At 42.3% G+C, this 25,028-nt stretch overlaps 3 protein-coding genes across 5 annotated transcripts; 2 read left to right on the top strand and 1 right to left on the bottom strand.

The window, feature by feature from the left end:
- The first annotated feature begins 1,515 nt into the window (after positions 1-1,515).
- Positions 1,516-7,408, top strand: stx5al (syntaxin 5A, like). The gene is made up of 11 exons (XM_028984640.1): positions 1,516-1,635; positions 2,066-2,237; positions 2,339-2,409; positions 3,005-3,060; positions 3,152-3,222; positions 3,333-3,449; positions 4,102-4,158; positions 4,243-4,324; positions 5,413-5,513; positions 5,840-5,961; positions 6,706-7,408. The coding sequence occupies exons 2-11, from the start codon at positions 2,085-2,087 to the stop codon at positions 6,863-6,865; spliced, it is 990 nt and encodes a 329-aa protein (XP_028840473.1). The 5' UTR covers positions 1,516-1,635; positions 2,066-2,084; the 3' UTR covers positions 6,866-7,408.
- A 311-nt stretch (positions 7,409-7,719) lies between these two features.
- On the bottom strand, positions 7,720-11,768 carry LOC114793042 (protein RD3). Of its 2 annotated transcripts, none has more exons than XM_028984642.1 (4): positions 11,653-11,768; positions 10,465-10,562; positions 9,555-9,847; positions 7,720-9,163 (listed from the first exon to the last, which is right to left on the bottom strand). In XM_028984642.1, the coding sequence occupies exons 3-4, from the start codon at positions 9,845-9,847 to the stop codon at positions 8,800-8,802; spliced, it is 657 nt and encodes a 218-aa protein (XP_028840475.1). In that variant the 5' UTR covers positions 10,465-10,562; positions 11,653-11,768; the 3' UTR covers positions 7,720-8,799. The 2 variants fall into 2 exon arrangements, with proteins under 2 accessions (XP_028840475.1, XP_028840474.1); XM_028984641.1 differs by lacking the exon at positions 11,653-11,768 and adding an exon at positions 11,002-11,150.
- Positions 11,769-13,754: 1,986 nt separating this feature from the next.
- On the top strand, positions 13,755-24,963 carry kcnk4b (potassium channel, subfamily K, member 4b). 2 transcript variants are annotated; one of them, XM_028982311.1, is made up of 8 exons: positions 13,755-13,809; positions 20,850-20,976; positions 21,094-21,361; positions 21,665-21,752; positions 21,831-21,991; positions 22,142-22,328; positions 22,968-23,110; positions 23,520-24,963. In XM_028982311.1, coding segments are annotated over exons 1-8 (1,548 nt in total). In that variant the 5' UTR covers positions 13,755-13,808; the 3' UTR covers positions 24,093-24,963. The 2 variants fall into 2 exon arrangements, with proteins under 2 accessions (XP_028838144.1, XP_028838145.1); XM_028982312.1 differs by lacking the exon at positions 13,755-13,809 and adding an exon at positions 19,498-19,775 and having other exon boundaries at positions 20,850-20,981.
- The last annotated feature ends 65 nt before the right edge of the window (positions 24,964-25,028 follow it).

Here is a 25,028-nt window from a genome sequence, read left to right as displayed (position 1 = left end):
ACATGCTCTTACACAGACGTACAGACAGATCACGTCAAATCTGAATTTATATGTCGTTTATACATTTATTAACATCACGGTCAAAGTTGTCCCAACCCCAGATGGTGCAACCACAACATAGCCGCCGGAGGCTCGAGTCCGTTTCAACTCTGCGCCTCCTCACCATTTTTGCGTCTTTCTCGCTAGTCGACACACATCAGCTTGCCGCTCATTTGCCGTGGAAGTCAGTGTAAAAACCTGTCATGTTCGGGAGAAGATCTTCAGATCCATCTGCGTCTAATGAGACAGGCATTGCAGTACAAGATCAAATGAGAAGCGTCATCATTGTGACCTTTTTTCGGCAATTCTGTACCAATGTTCAGCGGGCCACAGTTTGCCCAGCCCTGTTCTACAGTCTCACCAGGAGTCACCAAGATACAGAGAAGAACATTGAACATCTTTTTTTCCTTTGTAACTTCTCAAACTTGTGCCTGCCGATTTCTTTTACCATCTTAGGCTTTTATTTAAAGTGAAACCTTTTTATCTTGGAAAACCATGGAACAAGTTGTTCACGCTTTGTCACTTTTCACTTTCCACCAAATTTTGAAAGCTTTGAATGGAGTACATCACACACCTCATCCAGATATATACACCAGCACCGCCCTGCGGTTTGAGGGCCTAAAACGGGATTTAAATGCAGGGGGGCCAGTTGGATTGGACTGGATTCACATCTACTACAGGGTACCAACACAACATTTACATTACAATCAGTATTTACAGGGACAATCCCCCCTGGAGACACTCAGGGTTAAGTGCCTTGCTCAGGTAGTAAATCTCTGTAAATGCTGTAAATGTTCAGGGACACAATGTTAGTAATTGGGATTTGAACCTGGGTCTTCTGGTTCATAGGCGAGTGTGTTACCCGCTAGACTACTGCCACCTAGTGGCTCACTTTCACAATGAAACGTGAATGGTGAGAGAAACAAGTCACTCAGCCTAATTTTTAATGCAAGAAAGGCAGTCAGAAGTTATAAGCAATATAAACTTACAAGAAAAGGTGAGATATGATTGAACAGGGGGATTGTGCAGCAAGTATTTTATAAATTGCAGATGCATGTTCCAGTCAGAATAGTGTGTGCAGGTGCATTTTTTGGTTATTGCATATATAGTTATTGCACTTACATTTCCCCCAGTGTAATATGTATATATTATGTTTACTACTATTTTATTTGTTCGTTATTTAAGTCTTTCTTATTCTCTGTATTAACTATATACTGAGTCGACTATACCTTAAATTAAGGTACAGTCGAAGAAGTGACAATGACAATTTTTATCTTTAAAAAACGCTACTCGTTATATAAAACTTTATTTATTCTTTCCATATGTATATAGCGGTGTAATTTAGGGATTTCTGCCATTTCCGACACCATGTTGTATTTTTCTTATATTATTTTCTGCATACATTTCTGATTTTAATCTGAGTGTACATGACAGTAACATGCATTCTGTTCTTTTCTGTTCTAAAACGCTGATCCCAGACCAGCGCTTAAAGATTCTTCTTTCTTCCGTGGACAGGCAGACGTGGCAATGACGTCATTGTTTGGGAAAGGACCCGGATTAAAAGCAGGGACCGTCAACCTGAACGCGGATAAACCGGTGAGCAGAGAATTAACTGGTGGCGCTTTTTTTAGTTATTAGGACTTATCGATTTAAGTACAAATCCTTGTGCAACATGAAGGTTTTGTTCTGTACTTCTTGTGTGAGACTTCATCCAAACGCTTCAAAATGGCGCGACGCTGACAGGGACAGAATAAGAGGTTTATCGGGGAGATCTTCGGGCGGAAGAAGCCGCCGCGTAGTTCATCTTCTCGACGACTTATTCACTTTAAATCTACATCTTCAGCTGCGGGAAATCGTTTAAGAGAAGTTACCTAGCAAGCTAGCGCTGGAACCAATGAGAAGTCGGAGCAGATCCTGCGTCACGTCTTCACCGCATCGAATTACAAATCTCCTTTTAAACAGTCCCACGGTGTCCGTATGACGTGGAACCTCTCAGCTGCTGATTAAAATGTCCGCTTGTGAACAGGTGATGAGTCGGAGCATCCATGAACCCCCGCCGCCGCCACGGTGCTAGGAGCAGCGAGGAAGGAGTGTACCTCGGGCCTTCCCAGACCCAGCAGCTGGACAGCAGCAGCATGTCCTGCCGGGACCGCACCTCCGAGTTCCAGGCCGCCTGCAGGTCTCTGCAGAGCATGCAGGTGAAGACCCGCTGGACACGCTGCCCCGAGGAGATAAGACACTTATAACGTGGCCGATGACCTTATCCTACAATTTACGGTTTCCATTTGTCTCTCTCCAGAATGGGGTCCAAGCCAGTAAACCTGCTCTCAGTGCTGTCAGACAACGTAGTGACTTCACTCTTATGGCAAAGTTAGTGTGTGTGTGTGTGTGTGCGTGTGTGTGTATGTACAGTACAGGCCAAAAGTTTGGACACAGCTTCTGCAATGTGTTTTCTTTATTTTCATGACCATTTACGTTGGTAGATTCTAACTGAAGGCATCAAAACTATATGAATGAACACGTGGAGTTATGTACTTAAGGAGTTCTCAGAGGTGTTTAGCACTTGTTGGCCCCTTTGCCTTCATTCTGTGGTCCAGCTCACCCCAAACCATCTGGATTGGGTTCAGGTCTGGTGACTGTGGAGGTCAGGTCTCCACGTTTTGTTAAGTACATAACTCCACATGTGTTCATTCATAGTTTTGATGCCTTCAGTGAGAATCTACCAATCTAAATGGTCATGAAAATCAAGAAAATGCATTGAATGAGAAGGTGTGTCCAAACTTGAGGCATGTACTGTATATATTTTTTTAACTCATCTATGATTTTCAATTTGTTAAATGAATTCTGCCTCCGATCTTCCTTGTTTTTTAAGTAATGCCGTTATCGTAACTGTTAAAAAATATTGACCTTGTCATTTCATGTGATCATGTCGATATTTACTTACCTTATTTTTATCTCATCTAAGGCGAATTGGAAGAGACTTGAGTAATACATTTACCAAGCTGGAAAAACTGACGATGCGTAAGACATTTCATGTTGTCATTTCCCTTTTTTGAGGGTTTTTGTATGTGGCGTATATTGTATAGACTGTATATCTCCCCTTTTCTTACAGTTGCCAAAAGTAAGTCGCTGTTTGACGACAAAGCCGTAGAAATAGAGGAACTGACTTACATTGTGAAACAGGTGAGGGAAACATGTTCTGAACAGTGTAGTTCATGCCAAGAAGTGAGCGATTTCTTTTGAACGTATTCATTGCTGAAGCCACTGAGCACACCGTGCTGTTCCTGCTGCAGGATATAAGCAGCTTGAATAAGCAGATCGCGCAGCTTCAGGAGTTGGTTCGCTCCAGGAGCGCCCAGAACGGCAGACATCTGCAGACACATTCCAACACGGTGGTCGTTTCTCTCCAGGTAAGAAGCGGTCGCTCTGCGCTCTGTTGTATAACCTGCACTTCCTTACGTCGGCCCACAATCCCAAGAGAGCCTGTTTGAAAGCCCTTTTACAGGCTATGTCATTTACGTGTAGACAGACAGGCTCTTTCCCGCTTTCAACCACAGAAGGACACGAGCCTCGTGTTTCTACAGATTGGGGCATCAGATATATAGATATCCTATGCGTATCTTTAATATTATGTGGATTCTATGTAAACACTCATGTAAATGAACCCAATGATCTTTTTGCCTGAGGACGCACATGTTGTATTTTTAATTAGCTAAGATCTAATTTGATCACATGCATTGAGGTTCAGCATGTGTGAAAAGAAGCCTACAATTTGTGGCTGGCACAGCTACTCCAGTAGCCAGACGAGTGTTTACCAGTCTGTAGTGAGTTACTGTTCTACTAGTAGATGGTGGCAAGTTACGCGATCTGACTGTCATCAGAAATGTACATTCTCTACCATGTATGAGTTTAGGTCTTACTTTGTCAGTCCTGCAAAGAGGGACTGTCCCTAGACTGATGCGTTTGTATTTGTTTGTGTGTTGTCGTTTTGTGCTTTGTGATATTGTCATTTTCATTCAGTTTTATCAGCATTTGCTAATTGTATTTCTTTGTCTGCTCTAGTCAAAGTTGGCATCAATGTCAAATGATTTCAAGTCAGTTTTGGAAGTAAGAACAGAGGTAAGCTGTGAACATGCAATAACCATCGACCAGTTTCTCTGCAGGAAATAACCAACAATTCATCTGGCTGATTTTCCATTGTAGAACCTGAAGCAGCAGCGCAGTCGGAGGGAGCACTTTTCCCAGTCCCCATCCACAGCCTCCCCTGTGCAAGCCAACAACTTTAGTAAGTTTTAACTCGGTTGGTTTTGGCAGCCTGATTTCATTTTAGTCGAGTCAGGTTTCCGTCAATTTAGTCAGAGCATTTTAGTCTTTAGTCATTTTATTTTTTTTAGTAATTCGATTCTATTTAACCCAGTCAGTATAGTACAAGTACCTAGTAGAACAGACAAAAACAGCAATCAAACCCATTTCATAAATAAAAACAAGGTTATAATTATATTACTGTTACCTTATGGACTCAAGAATACTCTACATCCATTCCAGACACGGAAGACGCTCTGATTTGTTCCATGTTTTTCAACCACACGTTCAGTTTTCTTCATTGTAAAGAAAGTGCATCCAAAGATCGCTTCATCAGTTTCTCCCAGCCATTTGCAAGCATCTAATGAAATGTAATTAACCAAATGGGAGATTTTCTTTATAGTTATCATCATATGACCAGCATTTACATCTCGTCTCATCTAGGTGGTAGTAGCCTAGTGGGTAAGTGGGTAACACACTCGCCTATGAACCAGAAGACCCAGGTTCAAACACTGCTTACTACCATTATGTCCCTGAGCAAGACACTTAACCCTGAGTGTCTCCAGGGAGGGACTGTCCCTGTAACTACTGATTGTAATTCGCTCTGGATAAGGGCGTCTGGTAAATGCTGTAAAATCTTCGCTATGTCAAAAAAGTCAAAAGATCTGTCAAGAAGATATTTCATCATAAATTTTGCTGATGAAAACAACACTACAGAAGACATGCAATTAGGGTCCTTGTCTGGTTTGAGTAACAGGACTTCTACAGGATTTGTAACTTCACCATGTGTATTAGAGTGGGGAAAAAACTGTCAGTGATTCGATCAACCAATAACAGTGTCACTGCTGACAAACGTGTGGTCGACGTCATTCCGAGGTCCAACATTAGTGACTATTTTAACATTTCTCATGGTTTTTTTTTGTGCACCCAGCCTGAGATTTGTGGGCTGACTTCTGTCTTTTACACGTTGTCACATATTAGCATTCCCTTTCTCTTGCAAAGCAGGTTGGAGTTTTATGGCCCATTTTAAAAAAAACCTCAGTGATTAAATTGTACCTGTTTCCCCAATAGGTAATTCATTATTGATGCAGGACGAATCTAAGAGATCAGGCGACATCTCCATAGACATGGACAACCGTACCAGTCAGCAGATGCAGCTTGTCAATGACCAGGTTTTTTTTATTTTTTATTCCCTTATACTGCCACAACTACGACGACTACTACTGGCCTGTGTTGACTTAAAATATATATTTATTTTTTTGCTACATTCTTTTATTAATGTATTTTTTTAATGCTTAATTCTTTTATATTAGTCTATTGTAGTCTTAAATGAGAGATTTCAGGGACCACAAGGGGGCGATATAAACTGAATAGGTTACAGACGTTTAGGCTGCCTTATGTGACACTGAATGTGGATATACCTAGTGCTGTGATTTTATTTCGATAAGTTTTGTGTTAATATTTCTAATCCTGGTAGTTTAACTGTTTCCTGGTTCAGGATTCTTATATTCAGAGCCGAGCTGACACAATGCAGAACATTGAGTCGACCATTGTGGAGCTGGGCTCCATATTTCAGCAGCTGGCTCACATGGTGAAGGAGCAGGAGGAAACTGTACAGAGGTGAGGACTTAGTGAAGCATTGAGAAATATTTCAGGATGTTTGGTGGAGTCACAAATTTAAACCCTGACTCACTTAATAACATAATGACCACAACTTGTACAATAACACCACATCCTTGCACATTGTTGTTGTTGTTGTTTTTTTTTCCTATATTGTACTTGAGAGACACCGTCTACCGGAATCAAATTCCTTGTATGTGCTTGCACTTGGCCAGTAAATACGATTCTGATTCTGACCAGTACCGCTATCAAATGAACCTACACTACCAGTCAATCGTTTGGACGCACTTACTCTGTGGCTATTATGGAGACTAAAATGGAGCCATTTTGAATCCAGTGCAAGAAACATATTTAGTATTTGTTGTATCTGTCACCTCTTCATTGCTTCTTTGTTCACTATTGTTATCATCAAAAGCCGCTTCATAAGATGCTCATTCACAAGAGACACACCACCACTCATATAAAGTGGTGGTGAAACTAAATAAAAGTTTTTCATCTTCCCAGCGGTGACTCTGAAACACACAAATAATAACTATTAAATGAGTAGGTGCGTCCAAACGTTCGACTGGTGGTGAAGTTTGTCCTCACGCTATCAACTTGAACAACAGTAGAGGGGGATAAGTACAGGGAGGTTAAAAACTGTTGATGATGTATTGCAAGTGAATGGATTAGATAGAGGGGGTGGGGTGGGATAGAGGGGTGCTCTCCCTTTCTCACTTTTTTTTTTTTCCTTTCCTTTTCCAGAATTGACGCTAACGTTGAAGACACTCATCTCAATGTGGATGCTGCTCATGCTGAGATTCTCAAGTATTTCCAGTCAGTGTCTTCGAACCGCTGGCTGCTGATTAAAATCTTCCTCATTCTCATCATTTTCTTCATCGTCTTTGTTGTCTTCATGGCCTGAGAAGCCTGAAGTCAGGGAAGGAGGACTGGAAGACAAAGGACTAGAAGGGCGGTGTTTTTCCAATTTCATCATCACGGTTTCGGACTGTTTAGCGTCTAAGCATTACTGCCCTTTTTACCTCCTAATCTTCCACAGAAACGGACATCTTCAACCACCAAGGTTTTACAGAACAGTCATTTCATGTATTGTGACCTGCTTGTACTGGGAGATGTATAGATGGTATTTTCTGACTATGTGTTCATTGCGTCAATTTGTGTACGTACTTCCAGTTTAATCGCAGGTCTTGCTTTTGTGGTAGATGAAGAGGGATGATACCCCTGACCAGAAGGTGTCTGAGGTGTTTCTCATATATGCCTAATTAGCTTTCCTCTGCCAAACTGCATTTCTGCTCACGCTGCATCGTGTCTGGTGGGGTTATGTGCTACAGTGTGTAACCAATTCACCTCACGAAATGGTCCGGTTCTGCCTCTATATTTTGATCTTAAATAGATACTTTTTTATATTATTTTATTTTAATGATTAAAGTAATTTACTGGAACTGTTTTATTTGCGTCTTTTAATAATTCTTTTTTTAATGGTCAGTGAATACTGCATTTCTCAGCAGAAGTAGTGAAATTGAGGGAAACAGCTGTAAACATACACATATTGTTGTGTCATTGTATTTAAAGGGCATTGGTGAGTTGTATAATTTCTCTGATGTCACTCAAGGGAACATCGTATAATTTGTGAATTGCAGACTAGACAGAGATACACCTTACAAGGGAGCACAGAGATGGGTTATATATAACTATAAGTGGTGAAACCAATTAAAGATTTTAAATCTTCCCAACAGTGACTCTGAAACGTGCAAATAATAATTATTAAAAAGTGATTATTTAATTTGATTAGGGAAAATACAGATGGAGAACAATATTGGGATTGCTGCCCAGAGAACAAGAGGAGAAGAATCTCTTTCACTTTAGACATATTCTCATTGTTTCACAGCGACGAGGACCGTCCACAATAAACCAGTTAAATCAATATTTGATATGGGGTTTTTGTTACATTAACAAAATTGCTTGAACAGTGGTTTGTACTGATATGTGTACACAGTACTGTACATGCCAATCATTGTTTTATTGACAGTTACGCAAAATATACTGTAAAGTAGATAAACATTAGCCATTAAATTAGATGTAATCTTTTTTTCCAATTAAAACTATCTAAATGAGATCTTGAAGTGTTTTGTTACAGTGGTGGTGTGTAGCATTGATCCATTGCCCGTCAGGCCTGGATGAAATGGAAAAAAAGGAATAAAATGAATCCAGTTTGGTTATATATGATAGTCATTGTGCCACCAAATCCATCATCTCTTGACTTGCCTTCATCAGGACATTGGTGTTTGACCATGATCACTGTTTCTATGTCTGCGTGTTAGATCAAGTGAAATATTCTGAGATCCTAGACCAGGGGTTGGCAACCTGCGGCTCCTTCACTAGATTTTTATCCGTTGTGTTTTTTTATTATTATTTATTTGTAGATAATCGTAACATTAAAATTCAATGTGTTTACTTTTTTGCGCAAAATATGCACCATATATTTATCAAGCTTTTCGAAGCAAGGTAGGCTAAACCATTGGTCACGTCATCGACTTGTACACTCATATTCATGCTAGTAATAAAACGGCATAAAAATGCCGTTGTCTTACCCATCTGCAATCTTTGTGAACCCCAGGAATTTTACAAGCAACACACTGGCCTAGTTTTTAATACATGGCATAAAAGAAAAAATAATAGATGGAGTGTTATCTACATTTTACATTTACAAAAAAATGTGCGGCTCCTGATGCTTTCTCTTCTGTGGATAAGTTTCATCTGCGAGCTGCTGCTCTATAAGACATGTTGGTCTTCCCGAAGTTCTTTTTCAGGCCTGGTGCGGGACACTTGTCAGCCACGTCAGAATGGGGTAGAATCGGTGTAGTCTGCCTTCTCTTCCACAGAACTGATCTCGGGCATGCTCATCACTCTTCTCTGCGTCCTCATGGCCCCTTCCTCCTCCCACTGAACACGCAAGTTCCTTTCGTCCACGTGCAGCCCTCGCCCACCCACACCCTTCATCTCTCTGCACCAGGGCGGGAGAGCTTGCACCCTGGGGCGGTGGCCTATGAGGGACATGCTCTTGCTGCGCCGCAGGCTCCAGCGGCCGGTCCGCGTCCTCAGGGATGCGTCCTCGTCGTCCAGGCACTCGCACAGCACAGAGCGGAAGATGCGTGACACCTCGCTGAGCTCTGGCTCGAACTCCGTCACCAGTCTCCTGACTCTGAGCAGAGACATTGTGAAGAGATCTACGTTAGGACTCTCAGACCTGTGTGATACACCTTCCTACTATGAGATGTGTCTCAGGGACCTTAAATTCCAGAACTGGAAGGCAGAAGTCCTGCACATCTAACTTTCCGTGCTTACTGATAACGGATTCAACTAATGAGGACTAATAAGAACCTTGACTAAAAGCTCTGATCACTTCTGTTCCTATTTCTAGTCCATTCTTGTTGCAAAAGGACAGTAATACAACACGGCTGTTTTACACATGTATTTCAAATATACTGAAATAAAATATATTAAATCCTTCCATCACAATATATTTATTTAGTGTTTGGCCATCGCTACTTTGTGCCCAACCCTCACACTCAGCCCAGGCTCAGGCGACCCACCTCAGGATGACGGGGCCACACATGGACGGGCGGATCTTGGAGCAGAGGTCCTGCAGCTCCAGCACTTCTCTGGGCGGGAGTTCGAAGGAGGATCTCCGCCTGTTGACCAGCCAGCTGTAGTCCACGCAGGAGGCGCGCCTGCGCAGCTCGCTCGCTCTCTCCAGACGCTGACGCTCCGTGTACTTCAGCAGGGCGCTGAGCTCCAGCATCAGCGTGTTCTGCACCAGCTCCTCCGGGGAGCGCTGTCCGGGAAGCAGAGGCTCCGCCGAGAACACGGAGGACCAGGGAAACATCTTCAAGAAGACAGAAGAGCAATACAGATATGTTTCAATGCGTAAAACAGCCTACAAATATAATATAGATAAAAACTTTTCACACAGCAGGCCTTTAAACCTTCAAATGCTAGTTTTGTGTGTAATGCACAGGAATTAGCCACTGTAATGTAAAAAGTCAGAACTGAGTATAAATACACTACCATCCCATAATCGCTCAGCTTTTTTATCCAGGACAGGGTGCCACACACACACAAATGGACAATTCAGAGTTGCCAATCCACCTAGCAGGAGAAAACCGGAGTACCTGGAGGAAACCCACACCGACAGGACTAACAATCAGTAGTTACAGGGACAGTCCCCCCCTGGAGACACTCAGGCTTAAGTGTCTTGCTCAGGAACACAATGGTAGTAAGTGGGATTTGAACCTGGGTCTTCTGGTTCATAGGAGAGTGTGTTACGCACTAGGCTACAACCATTTTCCAAAATTTACACGCACAAGGTCTGAGCTGGGATTCGATCTCACAACCTTGGAGGTGTGAGGCCACATCACTAACTGCTGCACCAGTGAAAGGGATTGTTACATGGAATAATGTAAAAGACATTATTCCACACATTAGCCTAGGAATAATTCCTACCTGGCAGCGTGTCCAGATCCGTGTGGCGCGGAGATGAGGGCCTCGGTGGAGTCGGTGTGATGTAGGTAGTGGGGTGGTGCTGCATCCAGAATATCTGACTGTGAGGGGTCAGGGAGGGAGGGGTCAGGGAGGTGGATTATCCCCCATCAATATCCTGCTCAGCTCTGATTACACTCAACATCTCACAAAACCCTCATTTCCACACAAATCATTTCAATCCACAACATTACTGACGAAAGGTTGCCGATAATTCATATCAGTTAAATTATATTATTTTGTCAAAACTCATTGTACTGCTTCTAAATGTGAACTAATTTGCTAAATTGCAGGATGTATATGAAATTGTAAGATATTCAATCAAACGCTGCTTAATTCCCGCCAATATTCTCCAATATTCATCCGGTGTTGTTTGTTTCCAGCGTTAAAGAACTCAGGCCACAAGGTAAAGCCTGCGCAAGCAGCTTACCATCAGATTGCATAACACAAGATTATATTACCGAGGACCCTTCTAGACAAGTGTAAGAAAGTTCTCGCCACCTCCTGCAAACTCTTCTTCAATTATCCATGAACTCAGAGCCTTTAACAAGTTTACTCGCTGAAAAGTTCTCCATGGATCATCATTTCCAATTGGAACTGCCCTTAACTCCTTTTGACGTCTTTGCTCTGCTCTCCTTCTCCTGCTAACCCCTTTTAAAAGCTCATGAAAGGGGGTCGGATTAGATTAATGTGTAATGGAAGAGCATTGCTTTGCGTATTGATCAGGAGCTTCTCTGTACGTGTTGTTGTCTTAGTTTTAGCCTAAGCCTGTATGGAAAAACAACTCCTGTAGGTGTTCCAGCCGAGTGACACAAAGATCACGGTGTACGTGATCATTTCTTCATTACTGCTGGTATTTCAGGGACAGGAACTGTAATGGCATGTAGACGTTTAGGAAAACATATTTCACTTACTACAACCTGGGACACAAAATATTTGGTGAGTGACAACCTATAAGCAAATATTTCAACCATTTCCATCCATTTTTCTGAAGGTCCTTGAAGGTCCTTCCACTGTGGACGCCATCACGTCTCACCCCACTAACTGAAGGACTCAGCAGCTTTGATATTCCACATAAAGGGTCAAGAGAAAGTGTACAGTCCTGTTACGTAAGGAGAGGGATAAGTCTCACGACACCAGGCTTAGTCTCACCTGAAAAAGGTCTCCTATAGAGAGGCAAATTTTCAGAGATGAGGGTGGACTCACGCCTGAGATCCCCTGGATCTCGGACTACCTGACAGGGGGTCCACAGTGCACGTTTAGGAGGGGGGAAACAACTGATGAAAAAAGGAAAAGAATGGGAGGTGTGGTGTTATGTCAATGAAATGTGTTCCCAATTCCTTGCCAGATAAACAGATTGGAAGTGAGTCAGCAGAAGCGGGATTAAAAGATATATTGAAGGATGCATTTAAAAGGCACTAGCATGCCTTGGTGCGTAATTGAAATATCATAAGTGTGTGAGTATAGTTGGGTGCTGACGGTAAAGCAGAAGTGTATGAAGGATGAATACATGCAATACATGCAGAATTAATGTGCTGATTTTATAAATTTAGTCTGTAGCACAGCCAGGCTTTAAATTACACGATGTTAATTCCTACCACAATACCTCAAGAGGTGCACATGCACATGTAACAACAGACCAGCCATAACATTATTACCACTGAGGTAATGGCATGAACACCATTATTTCATTACAGAGGTGCTTGGCAGTGCTTTGGATATATTAGGCAACAAATGAATATTTTGCCTTTGGATGCAGTTGTAAGCTGAGAAAAATGGGTAAACAAAAGCATTTGAGCAACTTTGCCAAAATCCAAACTGGAAAGACTAGAAGGCTGGGTCACCGGATCCCCAAAACTCAATACTGCTGGTCTGCAGTTCACGGTCAGGAAACTGAGCAGTTTGGTGACTGGGACATGTGTGGCCATGTGTGCATGTGGAGAGATCAGTCTGACTGTAACTCAAGTTCATTCTGTTTTTTATCAGTCTATTTATCATAGTTTTTTATGCTGAATAGCTGAATTTTGGTTGTAGATCCATGCTGACCCAAAATGCCTTCAATGGCACGTGAGCATCAGAACTGCAAACAGAGCAATGGAAGAAGCTGCATGTTAGTGGACTAAATGTGATGCTATTGGCAGTGTTGCACCACCTTGCAATTTACAGTACCACAATACCAAAAAAATCACAATCAGACACAATCCATACCTTGATCAGGGCTGTTTCTATAGCAAAAGGGGTACCCACTCAAAAGAACGTTATTGTCAGTAAATAACAGTAGGGCGATGCCCAACAACTCGATTCAGTGTTTTACTTGGCTTTTTAGGCAAGGTACACAGTGACAGAGTCACCTTTTACAATGCAAGACCAGACACTGACCAGAGGACGTGTGAGGTATAAATGGACGTGTGCTGAGGGGGTGAACAGAGTGGGCGTGGTTTGTCTCCTGGCTAATACTTATGTGACGGTGTTCGGGTGTGAGTGTGTGTTGGACGTGCAGGAGCAGGGGCGGTGCAGGGCGTCACAAGACATCACGTGACACCTCCACAGATTCCTCCTGACCCATCAGCATTCAAAGTTGAAACAGTTTATAACCAGTGGTAATACAGGGTAAATACAGAGTAAAATGCAGAAAACAATCCCCGAGATATATATACAATATTATATACTTACTTATAATACACACACACACACACACATATATATATAATACATATAAAATATTACAATATATAATATTCTATACTGTTAATCAGTCAAGATGAAGGTGGAAGAAAAGAAGTTATTAAGGGGAATGTTCTGGCAGAAAACCTTGAAATGGTCTCTCCTGGGTAATAGTTGTGCTCTTAATTTGTGTTTTAATGGCTCGCCAGTCCTGATCTAAATGGGACTGCTGACATTCTCTAACTAAGCAATTTCCTGACCCAGAACTCCATGCATCATCAAAAATAGCTGAATGGGGCTTAATTGTTAGACCACTTCATCTTCCCTTACATTAAAACCCAACCGGCCCCATGTTTCTAAATGTAATCGCTCGTAAGTCCACCCGTTGGTTCAGTCATCTTTGAAGGTCCAGTCAGGTGTAGATGGACGCTCCTAGCCCTGGCTGTGCATCCTGACGGCGAACATGAGCACGTATGTCTCCCCCTTGCACCTTCTCTTTCGCGCTTTCCCGCTCTCTGCGGCTGTGTTTATCTCCATGGGCTTGGATGAGATGTGAGCGATGCCAGGCACAGCATGAGCCAAGGAAAAAAGAGGAAACCTAGAAGAGCACCATTGCACCTCAGCAACCTGGACGATCAGCCAAAAGTAAGATTCCCAATTTTCTGCTCTTTTTAGGAAGCACTGAAAACCGTTATCGAAATGTATATATCAGAGTGGTCATATTTAATATATGACCACTTAGCTTACAACACCAGACACAGTCATTGAGACCTGAAAGCAGGATTTTGGAATTTTTTGGAATTGTGAAGCTATTTGGATTCAACTACAGAATTTGGATAACTTTAAGACAGACAATTACATATATATACACACACACACATGTATATATGTATGTATGTGTGTGTGTATGTGTGTGTGTGTGTGTGTGTGTCTCTCTCTATATATATATATATAAAATTATGTTGACCTGTATGTGTTGATGCAAATAATTAAATACACACAGACATTTACATAATCAGAACAATTTTAAAATTCTGTTTTTACAATAAAACAAGTCCAGATAAATAAGATGCAGCTTAATATAATTACATTAAACATAATTACAGAATCTTCCAGAGAATGAGACCCTCTCTCTAAAGCAAAACAAATATAATGTATCAAAAATGTAATATTGCTGTTATATAGAATTTTTACAAATGGGTGAAATGCAGTTTAACGGGTCCTGTGTGGTTTTCCATCTGTAATGTATATTATATAATATAGCATACCACTGTACCTGTTTAATAAAATAAACAATTTTCAGATTTCCTTGCGATCTGTAAACTGGTGAAGGGACACAACACACAGCTTAAGTGTCAAAATAGATGAAACATTATACTCTATCACAGGGTTGGACAGAACAGCATTTTAAAAGAAACGGAAAAAAGGGAGGTGTTACAGCATAGTGAATTTCAATGCAGCTGCAGTGGGGCACAGAGAAAATGAAGAAAATTTTGTGTTCATTAACATTAATGTGTTAATATTCTTAATTTAATGACTTTTAGATATTGTTCATCTTGCACTGAGGAGATAAATAAATAAACTATCCTTTAGCAGTTTTAACCACAACCTGCCCTGCCTGGCTTCCAACACCAACCACAGTCAGGGATCCCAAGATCCCTGAAAGCAAGATTTAGGAAAAATAACAACAGAATTGTGGAGCCATGTGGATTCAGCTACAGAACAAAAAGATGAATAGGGAGATATTAAGTCACAATAAATAATCTATGTAATCAATTTAGAAAAATGTGACAAGCCTTTGAAAAAACATAAATGAATTAACATTTTTGGACAGAAGAATCACTACCCATTAGTTCATAATTTCCCTAAGAAACACATTGCTATTTATCTCCTGGTCATGCCGGTACCATGGCCTCGATTTACTGCTGGACCCTCAGACTTGCATTTCATAGCCGTTGGACATCATTCAGAATCCAGGAGTTACGAGAGGCCGGCTCTCACACAGATTGCTTCAGATGCACAGTGGATGCAGATTTGCTGTGAAACAAATCATGCAGAATCAGGCAGGTGGATGTTACAGCTTCAGGGTGTAGATGAATATTATAAAACTGAGTTTGAATGGGAGAGGTGATTCGCTTCCTCCAGCCCCGCATTTATAACCTTCAGCGGCGATGGCACACCGCCCAGTGTACACAGGAGAGAGGTGCATCAGTTAATTACTCTGCTAAAGGAAATGGATGAAACACTTTACACTTTTTCCAATGTGCTTCACATTTCATCCAGATTTGATTTCATCTGGTGAGTCATTCTTTCTTTCACTCACTTTCTTCTTGAATCCTAAAGCTCTAACTCTTCTTCAATTTGATAAGAAAGTGTAAATGGACAGAAATGCCAGCAATGCCAGGAGACTGTGGATTGAAAGCAAAAGACTGGACCGGATCGAAATATTACTGCAGCTGAGCTCTTTACAAGTGACGTCTGTTGTTTAAATGTCTAGAGTGGCTCTAGCAGTGACAGAAGAAGCATGGGGTTACAGAGTACATGTTTACTATAAAACACTCTCAGTTCCCAAAAAGAAACAGGATGCAATGCTGAGACACCATGTTTTCTCAGGCATTTGGCAGACGGCCTTATCCAGAGCGACTATCCAGAACGTTCTTCCATGTTACTATCAATGAAGTGATCAATTCTGGTTCACTAGGACCCCCAACTATGAATACAATCTTATTATTCACTATGTTGTAGATTCTATACATAAGTCAGACAATAAGAAGGTTACAAGTTAATCTAAATATTCTTTAAAGAGGAAGATCTTGAGCTGCCGTTTGAAAGTACTCAGTGACTGAGCTGTTCTGACCTCAAGGGGAAGATCATTCCACCACTAAGGGTCCAAGACGGAGAAGAGTCTAGATGGAGGGACCAGGCGAGCAGCAGACTGGAGGCTCTGAGTACACGAGGTGCAGTGTGAGGTATAATGAGGGCTGTGAGGTAGGATGGGGATACTCCATGTTTGGCTTTGTAGGCCAGCATCAGTATTTAAGTATTTAGTTTTAGTTTTAGTTAGTATAGTTTAGTTTAATGTGTATATATTAAACTATGGGGGGGTCTGTGTGAAACATTATTTCAATACAAGGTATTCTGTGTATGCTGTTGTACTGACAATAAACCAATCTTGAAGTTCCTGCAATCTCTTAATTTTTATGTCTGTTTAAGATTATGATAAATATTTAGATACAATAATTACACACAGGAACAGGAAAGGGCTGGTTTGGGTAGTTAATTCCTCTTCTCCAAGATACACATGACTGGTGAACCAGTGCTTTCTTGTTTTGTATCTATTTCATTTTGCAGATGCAGAAATCATGCTTTAATGCCTTAATTGAATCAGTCACATCTTCAGACATGTTTGCATTTCACAGACTGAATGTTTCATTGTTAACACTAATTTCTATGCACAATATTCTGTAAACAATTGTAACCTGTCAAATGTACAGTGCATTACAGTATCGTCAACGTGTTTTCATCATTGTGTCATCAAGTTTCTGGCAATTTCTGCAAAGTCAATAGAACCGACTACCTGTATTAGACTGACATACCAAGCAGAATGAATTAAAGCGGAGGGAGGCTAAGTGAGGCAGCGTTGAGAAAAGCAGCAGGGAAAAGATGCAAGAGTAGTAATGGTTTTCATTAACGGCCCGGTTCTGCAGGCACAGCAGTGTATAGTAATATTGCGATATGAATAATGTATTTTTATTGATGCAGTGTTAACATGTTACAGTCTGCACCATCTACCATGTTGATGATGACAGGCACATCTTCTGACACTTTTAAGATTAAAGCTCAGTACTGGGGAAGAGGATCTTTTATGTGCTATGTGTTATAAATGAGCATGCTTGTTGATTTGTTCAATATTTCCTGGATAAATACAATACGCCTTAGAAAGTGAGCCCACATGTATGTGTATGTATAGATGTGAAATTGATTGTTTTTGTGATCGACTGCAGCACAGCACACGGTGAAACAATGAAATGTGTCCTCTGTATTTAACCATCACCCTTAGTGACAGTGTGTGGGGACGGTACCTTGATCAAGGGGACCTCAGTGGCACCTTGGCGATTTGAGTCCATATTTGAATCCATATCTCTTTGGTTATGAGTTCCTACTGTAGTCGCTAGGCCACCACTGCCCCACATATGAACGTGTGTATGTGTGTGTAGAGTGGTGCTGATTTTGTAAGTAAAAAAAAAAAACAGAAAATTGCATTTGAAAACAGTTATAATGTGACTTTAGTGGTCTCTGGTCACACACAGCTTGTGCTTACACCCCTGATGAAGGAGTGCTGATGCTGGTGGAGAAGGGCTGATCCAGACTCATCATAGGGCAGGCTGGACCAGTAGAGGGCAGAGCGGTTGACCAGTACGTAGCATGAGAGGTTTCCCCTTTTCCTGTGTGTTCCCTAAACTGGGCAGTGCCATGAGTGTGTGTTGTGCCAAACAGGATCAAGTGCTGCTGCAGAGGATTCCCCAGAGGATTATCTGCCAGTGAACTGGGACATTTGCATCGACCCGAGAGAGGCGTAGGACTTGTGGCGGATAGCAAGGGGGCAGCGGAGTATAATGTTCCCACCTTCATGTTTGATGGTGGGGATGATATTCTTGCAGTTGATGTCAGTGAGCTCGATTTTGGTCTCATTTGACCCCAAAACTTTCCAGTCCTTCCTTCAACAGTTTAGATGTTAAGTGGTAAACTGTACATGTGCTTTCTTAAAAAAGGGGGACCTTGCGGGCTGCAGGATTTCAGTCCTTCGTGGTGTTGTGTGTTACCAACAGTTTTCTTAGTGAAAAAGGAAGTCCAATTTGTCGTGATATCTGTGCTCATTATCATTTTCATTAAAACTTTGCGATGTGAGATCTTGCGTGGAGCTTGAGACTGAGGGAGATTGGCAGTTATTTTATGGTTCTTCCATTTGCAAATAATCCCTCCAAATGTCATCACCTTCTCACTCAGATGCCTGGCGATGGTCTTGTAGCCCATTCCAGCCTTGTGTAGGTCCACCATCTTGTCCCTGACATCCTTGGAATGCTCTTTGGTCTTCGCCATAGTGCAGAGTTTGGAATCTGGATAGATTGATTGCTTCTATGGACGGGTGTAACGAGGTTAGAAGCTCCCAATGTCAGCTCCTGACCTGATAAAATACAACTGGGAGACAGAAATCTTGCGGATTGATAGGGGTTCAAATACTTATTTCAGTCATGAAAATGTTAATTAATCAATAACTTTTTTAACAATGCATTGTTTTGGATTTTTTTATTGTTTAGTCTCTCGCTTTTCAAATAAACATTGAAATTATAGAATGATCATTTCTTTGTAAGTGGGCAAACATACAAAATCAGCAGAGGTTTATATGATTATTTCCTCCACTGTAAATGTATGTATGTGTTTAATAAATTTTTTTTTGTATGTCTGCACATTTCATTTAGCCTTTATGGCACATTTACAATATTATTGTACCCTTGGGTGACAAAATATTATGTAAAATATTAAAATGTGTTAATATTTGAAAAATAAAGTTTATTAAAAATAAACATATACATAATATAAACTAGCACACACTGTTTGGCATCCAGCACAGTCCCAGCACGTCATCAGAAAACCACACAGAACTGTAAACACGTGCTTAAATTCCTATGAATAGGCGTCCGATAATCACTGTGGAATTTTTCAGGCAGGGAGGGGGGTTTTCGGTAATGAGTACTGATTCGGTCTCAAGGGGCGAGCCTGTGAGGTCGGTGCCTTTCACCAAACCCTCCCAAGAGCGACTGCATCCCTGCAGAAGCCTCAGCGCAGCACAGCTGCCACTCAGCTCTGTGGAGAGGCGGGGCTTGGCGGGTGGGGGAGTGGCCCCTGGGCGCGTTAACTTCAGCCTGACCCATGTGAAGCTGTTGAGAAGAAAGAGCTCTGATCCTTGCTGACTGAAAGACAGGCCGACTGAGCGTGGGGCGGGTCATGAAAGGGACAGCGAGAGGGAGGGCGGCTCAGAGAGAGCAGCTACAGAATCTCAGTCTACCAGAAATGCATTATTGCTACTTTATATGCAGGTTTATGTACTACAAATACCAACAAAATCAATGTGAGCAGTAATTATCTTGCTACTGGGGACGCTGGAGAGCACTGTTAACCTGGACAGATGCATTCCTGCATCCTGATGGCAGTAATCTGCTCTCTGAATGTTGCGTGGGGACGTCTGAAAGAAAACAGAGAGCCAGTCAGGCCCGGGCAGAGTCAGCAGTAGGGAAATTAGCAACAAGGCTTTTCCAGCTCTAAATATCTGCATCGACCCCGCCCTGCCTCTCGTTCTCACTCAGTTGACCACCCTCTTCATCCCGCGTAATTATCACTCACACACATGCATGCACATAGATGGAGAGCCCAGCCCGCTTGATGAACGATCTATTAATTTTATGCCCATACAATGGCAGCCAATCCCTCCTCAGAAAAACCCACACCCACGCTCACTCACACTGTGTAGGGCGGACACACACCACACACACATTCGCTCCAAGACTGCGCTCTGCTCGGAGCTGTGGGGACGACAGCAGTTAGCAGTGGAGGTAGGAAACAGAGACTCTTCCTTCTGATTTACTGAGGGGTTTGTAGGAACTGAGTAATGATGAAACCTTGCATCTCATTGCCGTGTGTAATTTAGACCATTCACTTTCAGATTTTTTGGAAAGATGTGCTTGAACAATGGGGTCCAGTGCAGGTTATTACTACTATTTCCACATGAGTCCAATTTTACATAGCAAAATCACACTGGCTTTTTATGCTGAAATGTACAATTATAAATCATTTTATCTGGGAGAGTTTTTGTTGTTGCCATGGTTGTAATGTTGCTGTCTCAGAGTCGGCAGGTCGTCTTGATCTGAAGTCTGTTCGAACAGCCTCACTCTGGCACGTTCCCTCTAAAACATACGAACCCAGTCCTCGCATTAACAGAGCATGTAGCATGGCATCTAAATCAAGCAGCAACCGCATTGCAACTTCTAGAGTTACACACACACACACACACACACACAAGCGTAGAGAATGCACACACTCGTCCGCGATAAATCAGCCGCCGCTGCCACATTGAAGATTCTGTTCAAATTTCGTACTCCAGGAGAGTAGGATGGAAAATGATGCGTTTGGTCCGAAATACATCCTAGTAAATGTAGTTCAACATTCTTACTGTTAATTACGGAATACATCCCATTATTTCTGAAGAACAGCCAGTATTCTGACCTGTAGGACGCTGTAACTTCTAACAAAATATTTAACGTACCAATCCATTGTCACGATTTAGTTTTCCCTTTATGGCCTTTGGTAATTTGTGTTTCCGCAGCTTTTAGTCATTACTTTCAACCAGATTACGTTCTAAATTCATGTGGACACCACCCTGGACTGAGGGGATGTGTTGTTCCCGTGGCGACGATCAGCATCTGCCTCTCTTTTGACGTGGCAATCTGTCATCAGTCCACTATGTAACACGCAACATGTCTTTTCAGATCTGCAAAATTCATAAATGTTGCAGACGTTCTTTTGTTCTTGCAAGATGCCATTGATTGAGCGGTTATGCCATGTCAGCGTTAGGGTTTAGGACTTATTGTGCCACTGCATGTAACAGGTCCAGCATTCCCTTTCTCCAGTGTCTCTCCCATCAGACTGTGAAGGGGAGGGCGTGCCTCACAACTACGGGTCCAGTGATTCCATCCTCAGGAAGAAAGGCAGGAAGAAAGGCAGGAGCGCAAAGGAGGAGGAGAAGGACAAAGAGACGTGAGGTGTCCCCAGGACAGCTCTTCCATCAGATATTCAGCGGCTGGAATTTGTGTGTAGTTGCTGTGGTAAATGTGGCTGTGGTTAAGGTCCAGTTTTGCCCGTTTGTTCTTCTAGCTGTGGAATAGAGAGGAGCAGCACTGCCGGCGGTGGGGGCAGGAAGCGAGTGGATCTGGGGCTGAGCGCTGGCACCACCATGCGATGCTCCACCCTCCTGGTCATCCTCACAGGGGTGCTGCTTTATTTGGTGCTGGGGGCTCTGGTCTTCCATACACTAGAGACACAGAATGAGGAGAACAACCATCTTGTGCATGTCAACGCCAGCCGACAGTTCCTGCTGCGCTACGCCTGCATCAACGAAACCGAGCTGGATGATCTGTTAAAGGTAACAGTGTTCAGCCTAATCATGTGGCATGGACGGAACTTGGACATCCGTCCAATGTTTAGCAGCAAACTGACAAAGGACAAGATGATCGGATTCCAATACCACTAATTCCAGAGCTTTGTAAATGCAGTTGCTGAGCCAAGGTTGTCAATACAGCCGTTATTGCAATTTGGCTCACGGTAACACTTGTTACTTGACTCAATACTTCTGTGCCGGTATCAAATAATCAGCATTTCATGTGCACCAATCAATATATTTCCCTTTACGTTTATTAGGCCACAATTGCCGTTTGTTCCTTTGCAGACCATGGCTGCATCTGAGGGCAACTTCTCCAGCAGCTGGGACCTGGCCAGCGCTTTCTTCTTCTCAGGCACCATCATCACCACCATCGGTGTGTCTCCAGCTGGGTGTTCATAGCATTCTGTTTCTTTACACTCACAGTGCCTGTCTTCACCCCTTCCCTTTATAGGCTATGGGAACATCTCCCCCCAGACAGAGTGGGGGAAAGTCTTCTGCATCTTCTACGCACTGGTGGGAATCCCCATGTTTGGATTTCTGCTGGCCGGAGTTGGGGACCATTTAGGAACTGTCCTGAGGAAGGCTATTGGAAAAATTGAGGATCTGTTCCTGGTTAGAACCCTCTCAGATTGCCCTGATTGTTTGAAGTCCCTGATCTTTTTATTTACTTCATTAGTTTCGAATAATTCACTTATTATTCATCATTATTCAAAGGTAACTGCTGCTCTGAACCGCTAATCAATCCTTGGCTTATTTTCCCAGAAATGGAAGGTGAGTGCCACCATCGTGCGCGTCATCTCAGCCTTGCTGTCCATCCTGCTGGGCCTGGTGCTCTTTGTAGCCCTGCCTATAGCTGTGTTTCAGAGAGTGGAGAACTGGTCTCTGATAGAGTCGGCCTACTTCGTGGTCATCACCCTCACAACTGTGGGTTTCGGAGACTACGTGCCAGGTAAACGTGTCCCTCACCACAACAGCGTGATCAGCCGTAACATTTTTTATCTGGATTTTTAATGCTGCGACTGAACAGTCACTTCATGAACATGATTTATTGGTAGATGGAAATACCAGTGAGAGTTAGAATCTCAGTGACTTTTACTTAAGGAAAAAACTGCAATGCTAGGTCTTTTTGGGCTGTTCCCAGCATGCAGTGGTTAGTACACAACACAAATTGTCCAAGGAAGGACAATCAGTGAACTGTGGACAGGACCATTGGTGATAGAAAGCACACCCATTGAGGCACCACCTCAACACTTGCAAAATCCTAAAGGATCTGTTGCTGACGTTGCATTGAGGAATGGCTCACCGGAATATGTGTTTTACTATGTCTACTTAAAAGAAAAAGTTGGTTTTCTGCATTAAGGTAATCTTTGTCCATATATTAAGAAAACATATTTCCTGAAGACTAAAACAAACATTGGTAATAACTGACTGCACAATTAATTTCGATGTTGAATAATTTATATGCTTGCTGCTAGGAATTCTGAATTATTAATACTTGGGATTATAACTCCCTCTAGTGGCTGGAGATCAAAACACCTCATTTCCTGAAAGTAGACATGCACACTCATCTTCTCCATGTTGCTTTAAGGTGATGGAGGGGATGCAGGTAGTGAATACTGGTACAAGCCCCTGGTGTGGTTCTGGATTCTGCTCGGCCTGGCCTACTTTGCCTCCATCCTCACCATGATTGGAAACTGGATACGGGTTTTGTCCAAGAAAACCCGTGCTGAGGTGAAAGTAGACTTGCAAATATGTAGCGAATAACTGCAAAATGAAAATGAACTCAGATCCAGTGGCACATTACTTCGTTTAATTAAAAAATGTTCGTGCATTTAGTGTGTGCTGGTTTTGATGCCTGCAAGTGACACATTGTTTGCAATAATAAGTACTCTTGACCTGTGACAACCCTAAAACATGATGCTGAACTAGCTTTCAAGCAGAAATGGACCTTTAGCCATCATTAAGCAGCAATGTGGACAACCACACCCTCCCATAATAGATGCGTATTACAATCTAACATGATTGGTGCTGATTTTTGATTGGTTTTCACATACTTTTTTTGGTTTTAAGAAGCTATGTTTGTTTTGTGAGCATTTATGAACTATACTATATTAGCATGAAACATTTTCTCTTCCTCCAGATGGAAGAGCTTAGAGCTCATGCCACCGACTGGACTCAAAATATACAGAATATGTCTATGGATGTCCGTATCCCTGGAAAGCTGGATGATCCATTCAAACGGCGCCATCGTAGACGTAAGCATGGCCATCACAGCCACAGCAACAGTGCATCTGCGACGGCAGGGGAGGGCAAAGTGATGCAGAATGGGCATGTGGCAGGCAGCCAATCAGAGACTGGATCGTCCTCCTACACTTCTTCCTCTAGTGAGACAGACTCGGGCTCCGAGGTCACCCAGACAGAACGAATCCCACAGGGACGTGGGGAAAAGGACACAGAGAAAGTGAACATTGTTATCCAGCCTCTAGATTATTTGGGGGAGAATTTGGCTTTCATTGATGATTCCTCTGATGCTGTCAGTGCGAAGGTTCATTTTGACCCCCTGCTTGACTCAACCCGACCCAACGCTGTCCCAACACGCAAGACCAGAAGCAGGCGTTCCCAGAGACGAAGCCACCAGAAGATCAGTCCAGACAAACCAAATTGGAAAAAAAACAACGGTGACATAAAATCTCCCACCAGCGCTGTCAAATAATTTAAATCATACGACTGCAAAATATAAGGGGAAAAAACGTTAATTCTGACCATGCTGATTTTGCCCTATCTGGCCCTACCACTACGTAACTTTAATTCAAACAGCTGACAAGAACCAAAGGATCTCTGGCTTCCTCAAATCCCTACAAGAGATGCTGCATTTGACATGAAATGTAATTTTTCCTCCTGCAGTTGCAGTCTTCTTGTACCAAAGACAATAATCTGTAATCCACCCTCTAAAGGTTGCGGTAGTGGATTACTGCCATTACTGATGCCTTATGCCCCACTTGGAACTAGGAGGGCTGTAATGTAATTGTGAGGATTAGAGTACGAAAGAATATCAAATTTGCATGTGTTTTTCAGGATGAAACACCTAGGTAGCGAATGCAATTTTATTTTTATTGATGAATAATTCTGTGGTCATAAAAGTGGTCACTTTAAACCCGTCTACTGGGCATACTTTGAATTGCACTGATGCCTATAATCTGCTGTCATGTGCCTTCAGGGGAATTTGACTCCCCTTGTGAATGTTCATAACTTGGGTAACAAAAGACATTATGTAGCCTCACTAGTTATTTATTATTTATGTGCAATTGTTATTATATTCAGATGGATGATTCTGCAAGGGGCCACATGGTGGCGCGTGCAAGTTCGAATCTCTCCCTGTGTTGGTTCTCCACTTTCCAGAATTGTCTGTAGCTGTGAGTGTGTTGGAGCTCTGACTCCAACGAAAGGGGTTCGTGGAACAATTTTTTATGTAAGCAAAGTATACATTGCAAGGTCACGGTCCACGAGACATCCTGTTACCTTTCTTTACGCTCTGATACTATACAACACTGCACCAACCCAACAAGTACAGAATTAAAATGGAAAGTGACATCAACATTCTGAGCCGTGGATTTTCCTTTACACCACAGTGCATTTAGTCAACATCAAG

Source organism: Denticeps clupeoides, chromosome 6 (genome assembly GCF_900700375.1).
Source record: "Denticeps clupeoides chromosome 6, fDenClu1.1, whole genome shotgun sequence".
NCBI lineage: Eukaryota > Metazoa > Chordata > Actinopteri > Clupeiformes > Denticipitidae > Denticeps > Denticeps clupeoides.
The sequence above is the reverse complement of the archived record's forward strand: the minus strand, read 5'-3'. Positions and strand labels throughout refer to the sequence as shown.

What these genes read in the sequence shown, in the direction of transcription:
- kcnk4b (XM_028982311.1), top strand. An exon ending in AGCTGGATGATCTGTTAAAG is followed by an intron (nt 21,362 to 21,664) that starts GTAACAGTGTTC and finishes GTTCCTTTGCAG; the next exon opens with ACCATGGCTGCATCTGAGGG. An exon ending in AAATTGAGGATCTGTTCCTG is followed by an intron (nt 21,992 to 22,141) that starts GTTAGAACCCTC and finishes TTATTTTCCCAG; the next exon opens with AAATGGAAGGTGAGTGCCAC.
- stx5al (XM_028984640.1), top strand. Translation starts at nt 2,085, where the DNA reads ATGAACCCCCGCCGCCGCCACGGTGCTAGGAGCAGCGAGGAAGGAGTG. An exon ending in TGACTTACATTGTGAAACAG is followed by an intron (nt 3,223 to 3,332) that starts GTGAGGGAAACA and finishes TTCCTGCTGCAG; the next exon opens with GATATAAGCAGCTTGAATAA. An exon ending in CGGTGGTCGTTTCTCTCCAG is followed by an intron (nt 3,450 to 4,101) that starts GTAAGAAGCGGT and finishes TGTCTGCTCTAG; the next exon opens with TCAAAGTTGGCATCAATGTC.
- LOC114793042 (XM_028984642.1), bottom strand. Translation starts at nt 9,847, where the DNA reads ATGTTTCCCTGGTCCTCCGTGTTCTCGGCGGAGCCTCTGCTTCCCGGA. An exon ending in TGTGGCCCCGTCATCCTGAG is followed by an intron (nt 9,164 to 9,554) that starts GTGGGTCGCCTG and finishes GTCTCTGCTCAG; the next exon opens with AGTCAGGAGACTGGTGACGG.